General features: G+C 39.6%; 1 protein-coding gene across 3 annotated transcripts in view; it reads left to right on the top strand.

The window, feature by feature from the left end:
* BLTP3A (bridge-like lipid transfer protein family member 3A) overlaps positions 1–14690 on the top strand; it is a 142576-nt gene that overhangs the window by 47444 nt on the left and 80442 nt on the right. For 2 of the 3 annotated variants that reach the window (XM_077481433.1, XM_077481432.1), the window contains exons 2-8: positions 1851–2013; positions 3275–3313; positions 5305–5396; positions 5511–5700; positions 5785–5922; positions 9044–9208; positions 14072–14240. In XM_077481433.1, the coding sequence (XP_077337559.1) occupies positions 1851–2013; positions 3275–3313; positions 5305–5396; positions 5511–5700; positions 5785–5922; positions 9044–9208; positions 14072–14240 (956 nt within the window). Of the gene's footprint in view, positions 1–1850; positions 2019–3274; positions 3314–5304; positions 5397–5510; positions 5701–5784; positions 5923–9043; positions 9209–14071; positions 14241–14690 lie in introns of those variants that run through there. The other variant, XM_077481434.1, reaches the window with a different exon arrangement.

Genomic DNA, 14690 nt, shown 5'->3' with positions numbered 1-14690 from the left:
CTGTCCTGGACAGACGACTAGAGAAAACGAGAGTTAGACTTACCGGTAACTCTGTTTCTAGGAGTCGTCCAGGACAGCATGGATTCCCTCCCTATATGCTGTTATAATGCTGGACAAGTGTTTTTGTCGTTACAGAAGCCGTTTCCAGGGAAGTTCTCGTTTACAAGACTGAAGGGGAAGGGACGGAGACCGCCCTTTAAAGATCTGGTTTGTGTTTCCTGCCTCTGGAGGTGGAGCCTATCTCTCTAGTGCTGTCCTGGACGACTCCTAGAAACAGAGTTACCGGTAAGTCTAACTCTCGTTTTCTCCATTCTGCCTAGCAACTAGTGACGCTGATCTCTGCTCCATGTGATTGGAGCAGAGATCAGTGTTCACTAAATGAAAGCCCAACCCCCCCACAGTTAGCAACACACCCCTAGGAACACTTAACCCCTACACTGCCACCCACTGGTTAACCCCTTCACTGCCAGTGTCATTTACACAGGAATCACTGCATTTATTTAGCAGTGATTACTGAAAAAATGACAATGGTCCCAAAAATGTGTCAAAAATGTCCGATGTGTCCGCCACAATGTCGCAGTCACAATAAAAATCGCTGATCACTGCCATTACTAGTAAAAAAATAAATAATAAAAAATTATTAAATAAAAATGCCATAATGCCATAAAACTATCTCTATTTTGTAAACGCTATAACTTTTGCGCAAACCAATCAATAATCGCTTATTGCGATTTTTTTTATTTATTTATTTTTTTTTTAATTTTTTTTTTTTTTTTACCAAAAATATGTAGAAGAATACGTATCGGCCTAAACTGAGGGAAAAAAATGTTTTTTTATATATTTTTGGGGGATATTTATTATAACAAAAAGTAAAAAATAATGCGTTTTTTTCAAAATTGTCGCTCTATTTTTGTTTATAGCGCAAAAAATAAAAACTGCAGAGGTGATCAAATACCACCAAAAGAAAGCTCTATTTATGGGAAAAAAAGGACGTCAATTTTGTTTGGGAGCCACGTTGCACGACCGCGCAATTGTCAGTTAAAACAACGCAGTGCCGAATCGCAAAAAGGGGTCTGGTCTTTGACCAGCAAAATGGTCCGGTCTGTAAGTGGTTAAAGCGGGAGTCCGCCATTTTTTGTTTTTTTTTAAAAGCCAGCAGCTACAAATACTGCAGCTGCTGACTTTTAAAATAATGACACTTACCCGCCCAACACGCCCGCAATGTCGGCACTAGGGCTGCAACTAACCATTATTTTTATAATCGATTAGTTGGTCGATTATTGTTTCGATTAATCGGTTAATAACCTTAAAAAAAAAAAAAGTGTGTCAAATTGACGTTCATTTTCAACCACAGTGACAGGAAAATTTGGAAATCATAGAAAACTTCTTAGTCAAAAGGAATTCTCAGACGGTGTTTGTGGTTTTCGTTCAGAGAGTGTTCGCCTAGTAAATGACGGATAACCCCCGTCTTCCTGTTGCATGCGGTTGACTGGTATACCCTTGTACAGACGTGTAATCTATGTGTACTATGTATATTTGTACCATTCTTTTATCCTGTACTATTATGTGATACTGACATTCGAATATTGCTATTTCAATAAAGTTCTTACATTGTTAAAAAAAAAACAAAAAAAACACCTTATCCATCAGAAAATCAGAAATCTTTCCTTTTGGATATGCTTGCTTCCCTACTGTGTGGTGGGTTTTTTTTTTTTTTTTTTTTTAAGAGTTCTAGCCCAAAAATCTGGGAGGTGTGCTGTAACCCCTTCATATTCCCAAATTATTAATTTTTATTAAAAGTTTTCTGTATAATTTAAATGCTGAAAAGTTTTTTTTGTGTTTTCCCCAAGGTTTGCTAAGAACTTGTCTCCAGAACAGATCAATTTGAGCACACTGCGGGGAGAGGGACAGCTGACAGATTTGGAGCTTGATGAAGAGGCTCTCCAGAACATGCTGGATTTGCCCACATGGCTGGCCATCACACGCGTGTACTGTAATCGTGCTGCAATTCGGGTAAGGTGGGTCAGGAACCATAAATCAGACTGAGACAGAAATGCAGTAAAAATCACACCTTTTAATTAAGAATCAACTATATAATTTTCAGGGCCAATACCAATTTTTCGGGTGCCTTTTAGGCCAATGGCCGATATCCGGTGCCGATATTCTGTACATTTAAAATTTTTTATTTTTAAACTGTCCTTTTTGAAAAAATGTTTTTATCACTTTTATTGCTGTCACAAGGAATGTAAACACCCCTTGTGACAGTAATAGGCAGTGTCAGGTACTAACTTTATGGCAAGATCTGGGGTCTATAAGACACCAGACCCCTCCTCCACACTTGAAAGTATTCAAAACGTCAAGATTGACGTTTTTGAATACTTTCTATTTTTTAAAACTGGCACCTTTTAAGATGCCAGTAATCTGGAAGGCTTCTGGGTTACTAGATCAGAGACCCGGACAAAGCATTGGCTTTGTTTGGGTCTTCGGCCAGCCGGTGGATGTGTTGGTGGGTGCTAGGGTGTGTTGTGTGTGTGTGTGTGTGTGTGTGTGTGTGTGTGTGTGTGTGTGTGAGAGCCGCCTTGGTTGTTACAAGAAAGCTGACCATCCACTATAAGGAACGCATGCATCACCCCAGTACAACTCCTTGAAGCAATATTGGTAAGTTGTTTTTATTTTTGACGGATGCTTCAAAAAAAGTGAATATCGACTGCACCGATAATCGGTAGACCCTTACTGTTAATATAATGGTAAAAATGGTACAGAACAGTAAATGTAGTCAAAACATAAGCCAGGGATCGGAAGCCAAAGCGGATAGTCTGACAGGCCAGTAATCGGGAAAGCAAAGATCAGCGCAGTCGGAGGCAGAAGAACAGGATCAGGAACCAGAAAGGACATCAGCTGGGCAAAGTCTTTTCACAGGATATGTTTGACCATAGGGAAGGCACAAAAAGAATGAACAAGGCAGTTTAAATGGCCAGAAGGGGCTGGCTGTAGGCGGGACTAACGAGCAGATAATGATAACCAGGTGAGCCACTGAGTGCTGAAAATTATTCGACAGCTGAGCACAGAGAAGGGAGCTGCTGAGAGCCCAGCCCTGACTGAACTGATCACATGGCACTAAGAAAACCAAGTGCGTTGAGGTAGTATGAACAATATTGCCCATTCAACCCAAGTCATGTTTGTAATATTCCTTGAGAATAATTATATCTTAATGAAAGTTGCTGCATAATGCTGGGTATTTGTAAACATTAACCAAGTGCATTTTCTCTCACAGATACAGTGGACTAAACTGAAAACACATCCAATATGTTTGGTAAGTAGACATTTAAATACTGTAAATTTCTTTGTTGGAAAGATTCTTGCTAAATGTGGAAAATCCTTAACCCTCCTAGCCCTCATGTGTTGAATTGTATTGTACCTGTACTGTTTTCCACCTTATTTTGTAATGAACTGTGCAAACCTGTTGTGGCAACAATAACCGTAAAGGTGCTGTTATAACATTTACTTATGCTTAATCATTTTTATACCCACTCTCCAATAACCAACCCTTAGGTACATTTTCATATTTCAGGCTTGCATATAAAGTCACTCGCCTGTAGCTTGCCTAGACTGTATATAAGCCCCCCCCCCCCAGAACCAGTGGATTTAGCATTAATCACAATTCTGATCTTTGGCAGCTTGGTTTTGTGGTGTTGGCGGGATAACGGAGCCTAGAGGGATTTCACTTTTGAAAAATGTGTTGTAGCTAGGTGAGTGTTAGAGTACAGTCAACTATGGCATACACAGCCATTCATTAAAAGGTCATTCTACCAAAAAGTAATATTTTAGTTATTGGTTGAGCTGAGTGGGGATGGTGTCAAATGCCTTAAATACTTACTCCCTGCCATAATCTCAACTCTGTTCCTTTCCTGTTCACTATACCAGTGTTGTGTGTTCCAGGCTCCTCAGATTACATGTGCCAGAGTATAAAATAAATACAATAAATCTAATAAGGTGAGTGGGACCCCCTCATAATTGCCAAAGTAAATGCATTTGCCCATGCATTGAAAAGACACTGCAGATGTCCTAGTGCAGTGTACAGCTGCTAATAAACCTGAATGGGTGAAGTCAGCTGTACGCAGTTACTAGCGTAAAGTAATGCATGCAAACAGACATAATGCATGAATGCACCTAAAGTGTATTTGATGCATTACATTTGTGCGCATGTTCTACTTTATGCAAATAGCAGTGCAAATATCGGTACAAATACAGCTGCCTTAATGCATTCATGTCTATGGGTGACTGTAGGCAGGTCTAGGGCATCCAGGACATCAGAAACATACAGTGTCTTAATGCTGCATGGCAAATGCGCCTATGTGCATGTGGCCTTAGGAGTGCCCACCTACTTCAGCCTCCTAATGGTGAACTGAAGGCTTTCTCTTAGTTACATACTTAGGCATTTGTACATCCAGTTCACACTGAAACACATCTAAAGTTTTTTTTTTTTTTTTTATTGACCGCATCAACATTCCTCGCTGACACAAGTCAGACACCACAACGGTAAGTTCTTTAAGGCTGCTTTCACACCAGAGCGATTTTTCCATGTTTTTTACTGTGATTTTGCTACGATTTTGTTCAGATCACCAATGTAAAAGGCAGAAAAATGCCTGTAATCTGCCCCAAAGAAGCTCATGTTCTATTTTGAGCGTTTTTTGAGGCGTTTTGCTTCAGGTGAAAAAAAGCTCAGATTTGAACAGATGCCATTGAAATTAATGGAATTTTGCTTGTTGGGCATTTTTCAGGCGTTTTACGAGCTGAAAACGCTCAGGTGTGAATGCAGCCTAACCGTAAGGAATCACGCAGTTTAAGATTGAACCGCTTCTCGTCCAACTTCATTGTGTGCCCACATGTCATCTTCTTCGACCTTAGATTAAATATTTTTCTCCCAATGCCAGTGTCGCCATTTGATTTGTATATTGCAATAATATCCACTCTTAAGTTCCTCTTCTCCAAAGAAAATAAGTTTTTAAGGAGGGAATATAAGACCAGTCACCCTGCACAGGTAGTGAGAGCAGCAGTGACCAGTCTTAATTACAGGACACTCCTGCACAGAAGTGAACGTGGGTTACTGTACATATACAGAAGAAATACACAAAACACACCAGGATTCAAGTAAGAATACACATGCCTCTTGTATTAAGACAACATTTGCTTATCCTAGGATTCAGCAGTAAACATTTTAGTGTATTTAATTGGTGCCCTTCACTAGAAACAAACTGTTATTTTTAAATTTATTTTGTTTGTCTTTGCTAATATTGCAACAAGATGCTGGATAAAGTAGAGATTGAAATGAAAACATGTGAGGATCCTCGACCTCCAAATGGGCCTTCACCTATTGCGCTTGCCTCAGGTCAGAGGTGAGATCAATGTTCTGTGTGATTACTTTTAAGGCAGATGTTCACTTTTCGTAGCATTTAATGTTAATATTCTCTCTATTCTTCCCTGTTTTTTTTTCTCTTGTTACATTCTAGCGAATATGGTTTTGCAGAGAAAGTGGTTGAAGGCATGTTCCTTGAAATTGGATGTGTCAGTATTAAGATTCAGTCTCATAAATTTCGTGCATCCGTGCAGCTGTGGCAACTCCAAGGTTATAGTGTTAGCCCAAACTGGCAGCAAAGTGATTTGCGCTTCACTCGCCTCACCAATTCCCAGCGCGGAGAGGTAACTTCTTTCTTTTTTTTTTGTAACTTCAGGATATTTTTGGAATATAATATCTAAATATGTTTTTTTAATTTTTTAAAACAGGTCCTTACATTTAAACAAGTGACTTGGCAGACCCTTCGCATTGAAGCTGATGCTTCTGAAAGCTGTGAAGATGCCCCAACCACCCCTCTACGCCTGCTTACAAATGGGGGGAGACTGAACATAGCACTTAAAAGAAGGGTGAGATTTATTGTAAAAAACAATATTGGTGCTACATTTATATCTTGCTTTGTCGTCATACCTCACTTTCTAAAAACCTAAAACTGGCACTCTAGGCAAATAGGTAAATACATATCTAAAATGCCCATGTTTACTGTTTCACTTGACAGAGAATCTGTAATTCTGGTCAGCCTGTCTTGGACACATCTGCATATCTTTATTTTATCCGATTCGATCCAGTCCACCAGATGGATGGAAAATGGGGTTTCCATCCATCTGGATTTGCTGGATTTGACGGAATGGATAGCGGCAGATGTCAGCGGACATGTGACAGCTGACACCCGTGGTTTCATAGAGGTGAATGGAGCGTCTGATCAGGTCCGCTTGAAAGACAGACAGGTGGACCTGATCAGATAGCATGTGTGAAAGGGGCCTTATGGAACATTTTTTAGATAAAAAGTAAACAATTATTTTTTGAACTGTTCTTTGCCTGGAGGTCTACTTTAAAGCACTTTAACCACTTGAATACTAGCCTGCAGGGCCAGCCCTACCATGGGCCCACCTATCCTCTCTGCGCCCCCCCCCCCTTTGCTACTGACAAGAGAAAGTCAGCTGACAGGACGTCTTTTGGTGATATTTATTCACCACTGGGTTTTTTTTTTGGGGGTGGGGGGGATAAACAAAAAAAGACCAAAAATTTGTGAGAAAAAAACAATTTTTTCTTTGTTTCTGTTATACAATTTTGCAAATAAATAATCTTTCTTCATAAATTGAAACCAAAATGTATTCTGCTACATTTCTTTGGTGAATATTACTCAAATCAGTGTGTATTATTTAGTCTGTAGGAAAGTCATAGAGCCCACAAACTATAGTATATAGCTGAACATTTATGAATCCCGATGTAATGATGGCCTATCTCATTTCTTGAGGCCTGAAAACTCCAGGACAGTATAAATATATCTCAAATTACCCCTTTTTGGAAAGTAGACAGTCTAAGGGTAATTAGTAAGAGGCATGGCGTGTTTTTTGAAGTTGTAATTTTTTTTGTTACTTCTTTTTTTCATACTTTCACCAGTGCAGTACAGCGTTGTTATATAACTTGTGTGACGGTGACCAGGGACACTTACTCCAAATGTTTTTGGAATGTAGACCCCTCAAGGAGATCTATTTTTCACCTACTTCCAATCATTGGTGGTCAGTGGATTTTAACCCCCCTACACCTTCCTTTTTTTATTTTTTATTATAGAGCAATAGTAAGGTGGCTATATTAGAAATTAAAGTGGTTATAAACTCTCACAGATGCCCTGTGAAGTGAACAGCCTCAGGCTATAGACACAGATGAAACAACTTCTCCTACATAGGTTTTATTCGTTTATCTACAGTCCTCCCCTCACTACTGTACATTCTTTCAGAAGTGCAGATTATGTTAAAAATCTTTCTTCAACTATCAGCAACATACAGGAGAGGGACACTGGGTGAGAGCTGATTGGAGGAAAGGAACACACCCCCCTCCACACAGCAGAAGAACTGTTGTGAATACACAAGCTCCATTCTGAGCAACCCCCCCCCACCCCCCTCCCATGACAAATGTGTCTCAAGTTTCAGGAAATCTTCTCAGAAGTGACATGCTGATAACAGAGGAACAAGCACCAGAGAGAAATGACACTTAGAGCTTTGGAGAGAGATAAGTAAACACTACAAATGTATGTGCTTGGTTCAGAATTCATGACTGGGGTTTACAACCACTTTAAGTTGAGTGGGGGTTTTTCTTTCTTGTTCTTCCCTTCTATCTTTTTTTTTTCCCTAAAGGATATTTACAAATCCAAAGACACATTGAACATTCTATAAATCCCTTCAAAAGGGGGGGTGGAACATGTAATACATTGGCCTTTTACATTTAAGAAACCTATGCGAAATGTGTTATTTCCATCACTGGCCTCTCCTTTGGAAATTGTCAGTTACCTGACTGTCATACTGCTAAGTTGACTTGACAAATGCTTAAATGTAATCATGGAAAACAATTTGTTTCTACTTTGTTATTTTCCATTTCTGCTGTATTTAAATCTGAACTAAACCCATTGATTTAATGGTTTGTCATTCTGTAAATGACAACCGTCAGTTGCTTGTTCTGTTAACCAAACTGTTAAGTCATCAAATGGCTGGTATCATAACTGATCACATGCGCAGCACCATTGCAACTGCAGATCAATTAGAGGCCAAGATGGCAGCCGCCTTGGCTGTAAATGGTAGGAGGGCTTAGAACTTCATTAACCTCCCCAGCAGTAATCCCGAGTCTGGCTCGGGTTGGGATTTTACTATCATAAGCGGTAACCCCGAGCCAGACTCAGGATCGCATCGCTGGATACAGGGAGGATACAGGGAGAGGTTACTTACCTTGTCCCCTGGATCCAGCGATGTCCTCCGCGCTGTGTGATTGAGCTGTCCTCCGCTCGATTCACCGATTCACTCGATTCGCTCGATGCCGCCGAGCTCCGTTCCCTGCGAAGTTACGATGCACGGGAGTGGAGATCGGTGTTAAATTCAAAAAAGTAAAAACACACAAAACACACACAGTACTGTAATCTTACAGATTACAGTACTGTATAAAAAAATGACACACCCCCTTTGTCCCTAGTGGTCTGTGCAGTGCCCTGCATGCACTTTTATATTATAAATACTGTTTTTTTCTGCCTGGAATTTGTAGATTGTCCATAGCAACCAAAAAGTGTCCCTTTATGTCAAAAGTGATTTTAGACCAACTAGAAAACAGCGATAATAAATTATAATCACTTGCAGAATTGAGCAATAGCGATTTGTGGGGAAATTCGTCATCAAACACTAAATCTAATGACAGCGACAAATTCTGCAAATGAGCAAATTTCAATGTTTTTGGATTTGATTACATTATTGAATAATTTTTATTATTATATTATAAACTTTATCATACCCGGGATGTCTACTAGACTCTGGTTTGAACAGATTTAAGAGCGTTATTCCTAAGAATTACAGGACTACAATATAAAACGTCAAATTTCCATGCAAAATAATTGTACCGCTTTCAGCACCTAAAACCAGAACTAATCATACCGCCAGGGAGGTTAACATTCTTATGTAATGTCATGTTATTTGTACTTCTGCTTAGACCAAAGACTGCATGGTGCTGTCCTCCAAGCTGTCCTTCTTCTTAGATGAGCTTTTGTGGGTCCTCACAGACTCTCAGCTTCGGGCTTTACTTTCATACACCAAGTCCCTAAGTGAAGCTGTGCAGAAATCGGTGAGACAGAGAAAGCAACTAGGGGAGCCTCAGGTAAGTCAAAGTGCAACTCCAAACATTATATTGTGTTTAAGATGGAGGAGAGTTGTTGCCGTCGATTTGCTGTCTTTACATGTCCTAGGGAAATGTTACTAACTGTCATGGTCTCAACATCCTCCCCCAAGACGAGATAAAAAGATTACATTGAAATTGTTGTTGGCTTAAGTTGGAATTGTTGAACAGGGATTGTGCTTATGACTGCTGGTTGATCGGTTGTGGTTTCAAGTATTTTATTTTCTTCTTTAAGAACTTTGCCATCAGCTTTCAAAAACATTTTTTCTTTTTTTTTTCTTCCATTTTTTGACATTTTTTATACAGCACTTTTTTTCTTTCCTTCAGTCTGCAAATTAGAGTTAATTGTTCACATATATTATAATTTTTTGTACAGCTCAAATTAAAATTGGAGGCTTACATTGGAATTCACGAACAAGTGAAATTTTGACCAAGTAGAGAGTTAAAAAACAGGAGTTTGTAACAGGAGTCTTCCAACCTGTAAACAACATTCTTAAATTTCCTGTATTATTAATATTGTAACTGGGTTATTGATTTCTAGCAAGGTTAATGTTTTTTTTCTCAGTGCACAGTGTGCTGCGTGTATACAATAATGGAGGAAATTGCAATACTGAGCGGAACTGACAACCTTGAGGCTCGGTTCACACTTGTGCAATGCGGAAACCCTGCGAATCCACTGCGGGCTCCCGCATTTCACTAGACTCGTGTGACAGTTCACACTGCCTTATGCGAACTGCTGGGCATGACAATACAATGTTAATGACACTCCCATTTCAGCTTGCATATTGCTTTGCGAACTGACAGTTCGGACATGAATCAGATTGCATGGGTGTGGACACTTATGCGTTCTGATTCTGGTGCGGACCAAAAAAAGGGTCCTGTGCAAGTTTTGTCTGAATGCGATGCAATATAAACCATACTATCTTTATACCTGAAATAGCATCGCACGGACATCGCATGTGATTTGCAGTGTGAATCACTTGCGCTCTGCAAGAAGTGTGAACCGGGAAGGAAAGGAGTCATCATCTCACTAAGCAGGTGGTTAATGGGTTTAATATGGAGGGGTAAGTCAGAATGATCAGGTTGGAAGATGGGATAATATAGTTAGAGGGAGTGGTAGGGACTCACAGAAAAGGAAGGCCAGTCCAGTGTTTGAGCAAGTTGAGTCTTTGCTAAGTTGGGTGAAGATGAGGAGGTGGCAAACTTCAAGGCGGCAGCCCCAGCTTTAACTGCTACCCCTAACCGCTGTGAGAGCAGCCCATCTAGTAGAGATAGTGAAGGTAATGCAGGAAAGCCTAGGCAGCTGGTGGTAATTGGGGATTCTTTAATCAGAAGGATCGAATTAATAATTTTTTGCCAGGATCATCTAAATGGTTTGCTGTCTCCCTGGTCCCAGGGTTCGGCATGTGGTCAACCAGTTTAATAAATTACTGGGATGGGCTAAGCATGTCCCAGCTGTCTTGGTCCATGTTGGGACCAATGACAGAATACATAGAGGATCTTTAGGAATCAATTTAAATAACTAGGCTGCGCAACACAGGCAAGAAAGGAGGAGCTTAGAGAACTAATGCCGAAACCCTGCCAAGCAAAGCAGGAAATGTGAGAAGTGATCTCAAAGTATTGGTAAAGGAGGACTTAGTTGATGGAGAGTGTAGAGCTGCATATGTTTGGCATACTTCAATGTAAATTATTTGTTACAGGCCACCCAGTGGTAATGAGGAGGTGGAGACTCGGTTCTTTGCACATGTAGGAAGGGCTGAAAGGGTTGGCACAATAATGGGGAATTTTAGCTACCCTGAAATGAACTGGAGTAATGGCACTGCTGGAACAGGGTAGAAATGTATAAACCTATTACAAGACAATTTTATGGTACAGTTTATAGAAGCTCCAACTAGAAATTATACTCGCCTGGATCTCGTAAATCTCAAAGCATGCAGATCTTATCACGAATGTTCGTATAAAAGAGCAACTGGGTAGCAGTGACCATAGCATGATTTTATTTCATAGCTGTAAACAACAAGCACATACTGGAAATATAAAAACACTTAATTTTAAGAGAACAGAATTTCCAGGGCTGAGGGCTGCTTTCCAAGTTTTGGACTTGGAGGGAATGTTGTCATTTAACCACTAAAGGGCCGAGCTTCTTTCCGAGATTTGGCATTTACAAGTTAAAAACAGTTTTTTGTTTTGTTTTTTGCTAGAAAATTACAGTACATAGAACCCCCAAACATATATATTTTTTCTAAGACCCTGGAGAATAAAATGGCAGTCATTGCAATACCTTCTGTCACACCGTATTTGCGCAGCTGTCTTACAAGCGCACTTTTTTTGACAACGGTAAAGTTAGCCCAATTTTTTTTATAATGTGAAAGATAATGTTATGCCGAGTAAATTGATACCCAACATGTCACGCTTCAACATTGCTTCAACATTGTGCCTGCTCGTGGAATGGCAACAAACTTTTACCCTGAAAAATCTCCATAGGCAACGTTTAAAAAAATTCTACAGGTTGCATGTTTTGAGTTAGAGAGGAGGTCTAGAGCTAGACTTGTTGCTCTTGCTCTACCAATCGTGGCAATATCTCACGTGTGTTGTTTGAACACTGCTTTCACATGCGGGCACTGCTCACGTATGCGTTCACTTGACGGACGCGTTTAAAAAATGTTTTTTTCTTATTTATTTTACCTTTTTATTTTTACACTATTTAAAAAAAAAAAAAAGTCCCTTTTATTCCTATTACAAGGAATGTAAACATCCCCCGTAATAAAAAAAAAGCATGACAAGACCTCTTAAATATGAGATCTGGGGTCAAAAAGACCTCAGATCTCATATTTACACTAAAATGCAATAAAAAATAATTAAATGCCATTAAAAAATAAATTAAAAAAATAGCTTTAAGAGCTATGGGCAGAAGTGACGATTTGACATAGCTTCCGCCCTGTAATGTATGGATGGGGGCCATCTTCCCCTCACTCGTCTCCATACCAAGCCAGGGAGAGGACCCGATCACCTCCGCCGCTACCGATGGCTCTGGTAAGCGGCGGAGGGCACTGCAGAGCGTCGAAGGCCCTCTCTCCCGCCGCCAATAAAAGTGATCTTGTGGCGAATCTGCCTCAGAGACCACTTTCGTCTTAAACCAGACCGCTCATTGAAGAAGAGGATACTGGGGTTATGACAGCTGCTAGCTACCGTAACAATGATATCTCTCTTCAAAGTGCCAACGTATATCGGCATGAGCCGGTCCAGAAGTGGTTAAAGAACACAGAACAGAAATGGTAATGTGTATGTAGCTCATGTCCAAATTTAAAAAAGATATAAATAATAATAAAAGAGCATTTAAAAAAAATAAATAAAAACTAACACACCCCATTGTCATTTAAATGTTACAAAGAATATAACCGAATATGTGAAAAAAAAAAATCAAGACTGCAAAAATTCAAAACAGGTTGCAAAAGAGATTAGGACAAACCCCAGAAGTTTAGGTCTGAGCATGTAGGCCCTTTACAAAATAATTTTGCGTTGACTAGGAACAAAGAGAAGGCAAATGTATTAAATATCTTCCTTAGCTCTGTGCATACAAAGGAAATGGGGCACAAGTCCATAATAGATATAGTTGACATGGCCCCAAAGTATCCACAATGGCTCAAAATGTATATGGTACAGAAATATTTAGACAAAATAAAGGTTCATAAAGCACCTGGACCAGATGGTTTACACCCATGTATCTTCAAAGAGTTGAGCTCTGTTATTTCAAAGCCACTGTTTCCAATTTTTAGAGACTCGTTAATGAATGGTGTAGTACCACTTGATTGACGTAAGGCCAATGTGTCTATAATTAAAAAGGGATCAAAGTCTTTACCAAGCAACTACGCACAGGTTAGTTTAACTTCTACAGTCAGGAAGATACTTGACTGTTTAGTAGACCACCTTGTAAAGTTTTTGCTAGAAAACAATATTTTAAGCAAAAGACAGCATGGATTCACGAAAAAAAGATCAAAGTTGTCAAACAGATATTATTTTTTTTAATGGTAAAAGGAAGTAAGCAAAAGCCTAGATAAAGGAGAGGCTGTGGATATAGTATAGTTGGATTTTTTCAAAGAGTTTAACACCTTTCCACACACCGGAAAATTTGTAAACTAAAGTCTACAGGCTTAAAAAAATAAAAATAAAGTCTGTAAATTTGATAGAAAACTGGCTAAAAGACTGTATTCAGAGAGCTCAGCAGTTTGTTTTAAAAAAAAAAGCTGGATGCATTCCTTAATGCATGAAATATAACTAACTGGCTACTAACATTTATGGGTAATCGGGGGTAGTTGATCCAGGGAATATCCGATTGTCTCCCAGAAGATCAGGAAGGAATTTTTTTTCCTCTGCCGACGCAAATCATATCATTGTTTGACAGAGGGTCTTTTTGCCTTCCCCAGATCAACTGTGGATAAAAGATTGTGTGTATGAATGTTTTCTATTTATTTATTCTATTGCTTAAACTAGATGAACTTGTGTCTTCCTTTCATCCTAATTGTGTAACTTCCAATAGGGAAGCAAATCGCATTAAACCATTTGTGTTATTTTTTTTTGCTTTTACATTTTGGCAGGGAAAGGTCAGAACTGTTTATCTTTATTTTCTGTGGTAGTGACCACGTTTACAATTGGACAACAAGTGTTGGGAATTATCCCAAAAAGGCACACATACATATAAAAATGTGAGATTTGAAGCCTTTTCCTATCTAAAATTTAAGAATTTTTTTTTCCACTTGAACTCATGCATTAGTATTAGTTTCCAGTGTTCTTTATTTTTTAGTACTGTTTTTACATTCTGCTCTGAAAAATTCTTCTTTTCCACAGGTACCATCACCCACTGCCCCTCCTCCATGGTCTCTTCCTACTCCACCTTCCTCATCATCTAGTCTAGGTCAATACTTTGAGAAGTTTGATGTGAAGGAGACCTCTTATCATTTGCTCATCTCAAAGCTTGAATTACACGTGTGTGATGAAAGTCAGACAAGGGGTACAGGTAAATGTATATGAAAAAAATGTATGTATGATATCTGATGGGCTCTCAAGCCTAAGGTTGGTAGGAGGGGCTCCCAATCTTTCTGCACTGTGAGTATGGTTTCCAGTGAGGGGTATGCTGCAGCGTTTCCCTGTGCGCAAAGCCAGGTCCACAAAGACACGGTTTGGCGTGGAGGAACTGGAGTTGTGTGCATAGAGTCATGACCCTATTTAATGGCTTTGGGATGAATTGGAATGCCAGTTGAGATCAAGGACTTACCTGTTCTCACAAGTGCTCTCTGTTCCCGGCCCAGGATCGTGCATCAACGTCACCTCAGCAGTAGAAACCCCGCTCCCGGAGTGACAGCCATACATTTCCGGTGAGTTTTGAACTCACAAGGAGTTGGTGGCTGGTTTCCTGAGCACTTTTCGAAGAGTCAACAAATATGATATGGCGGTGGATAGCTGATCT

This window comes from Lithobates pipiens, unplaced genomic scaffold (genome assembly GCF_037356315.1).
Source record: "Lithobates pipiens isolate NorthernLeopardFrog02 unplaced genomic scaffold, aLitPip1_a1.2 Scaffold_16, whole genome shotgun sequence".
NCBI lineage: Eukaryota > Metazoa > Chordata > Amphibia > Anura > Ranidae > Lithobates > Lithobates pipiens.
The sequence above is the reverse complement of the archived record's forward strand: the minus strand, read 5'-3'. Positions and strand labels throughout refer to the sequence as shown.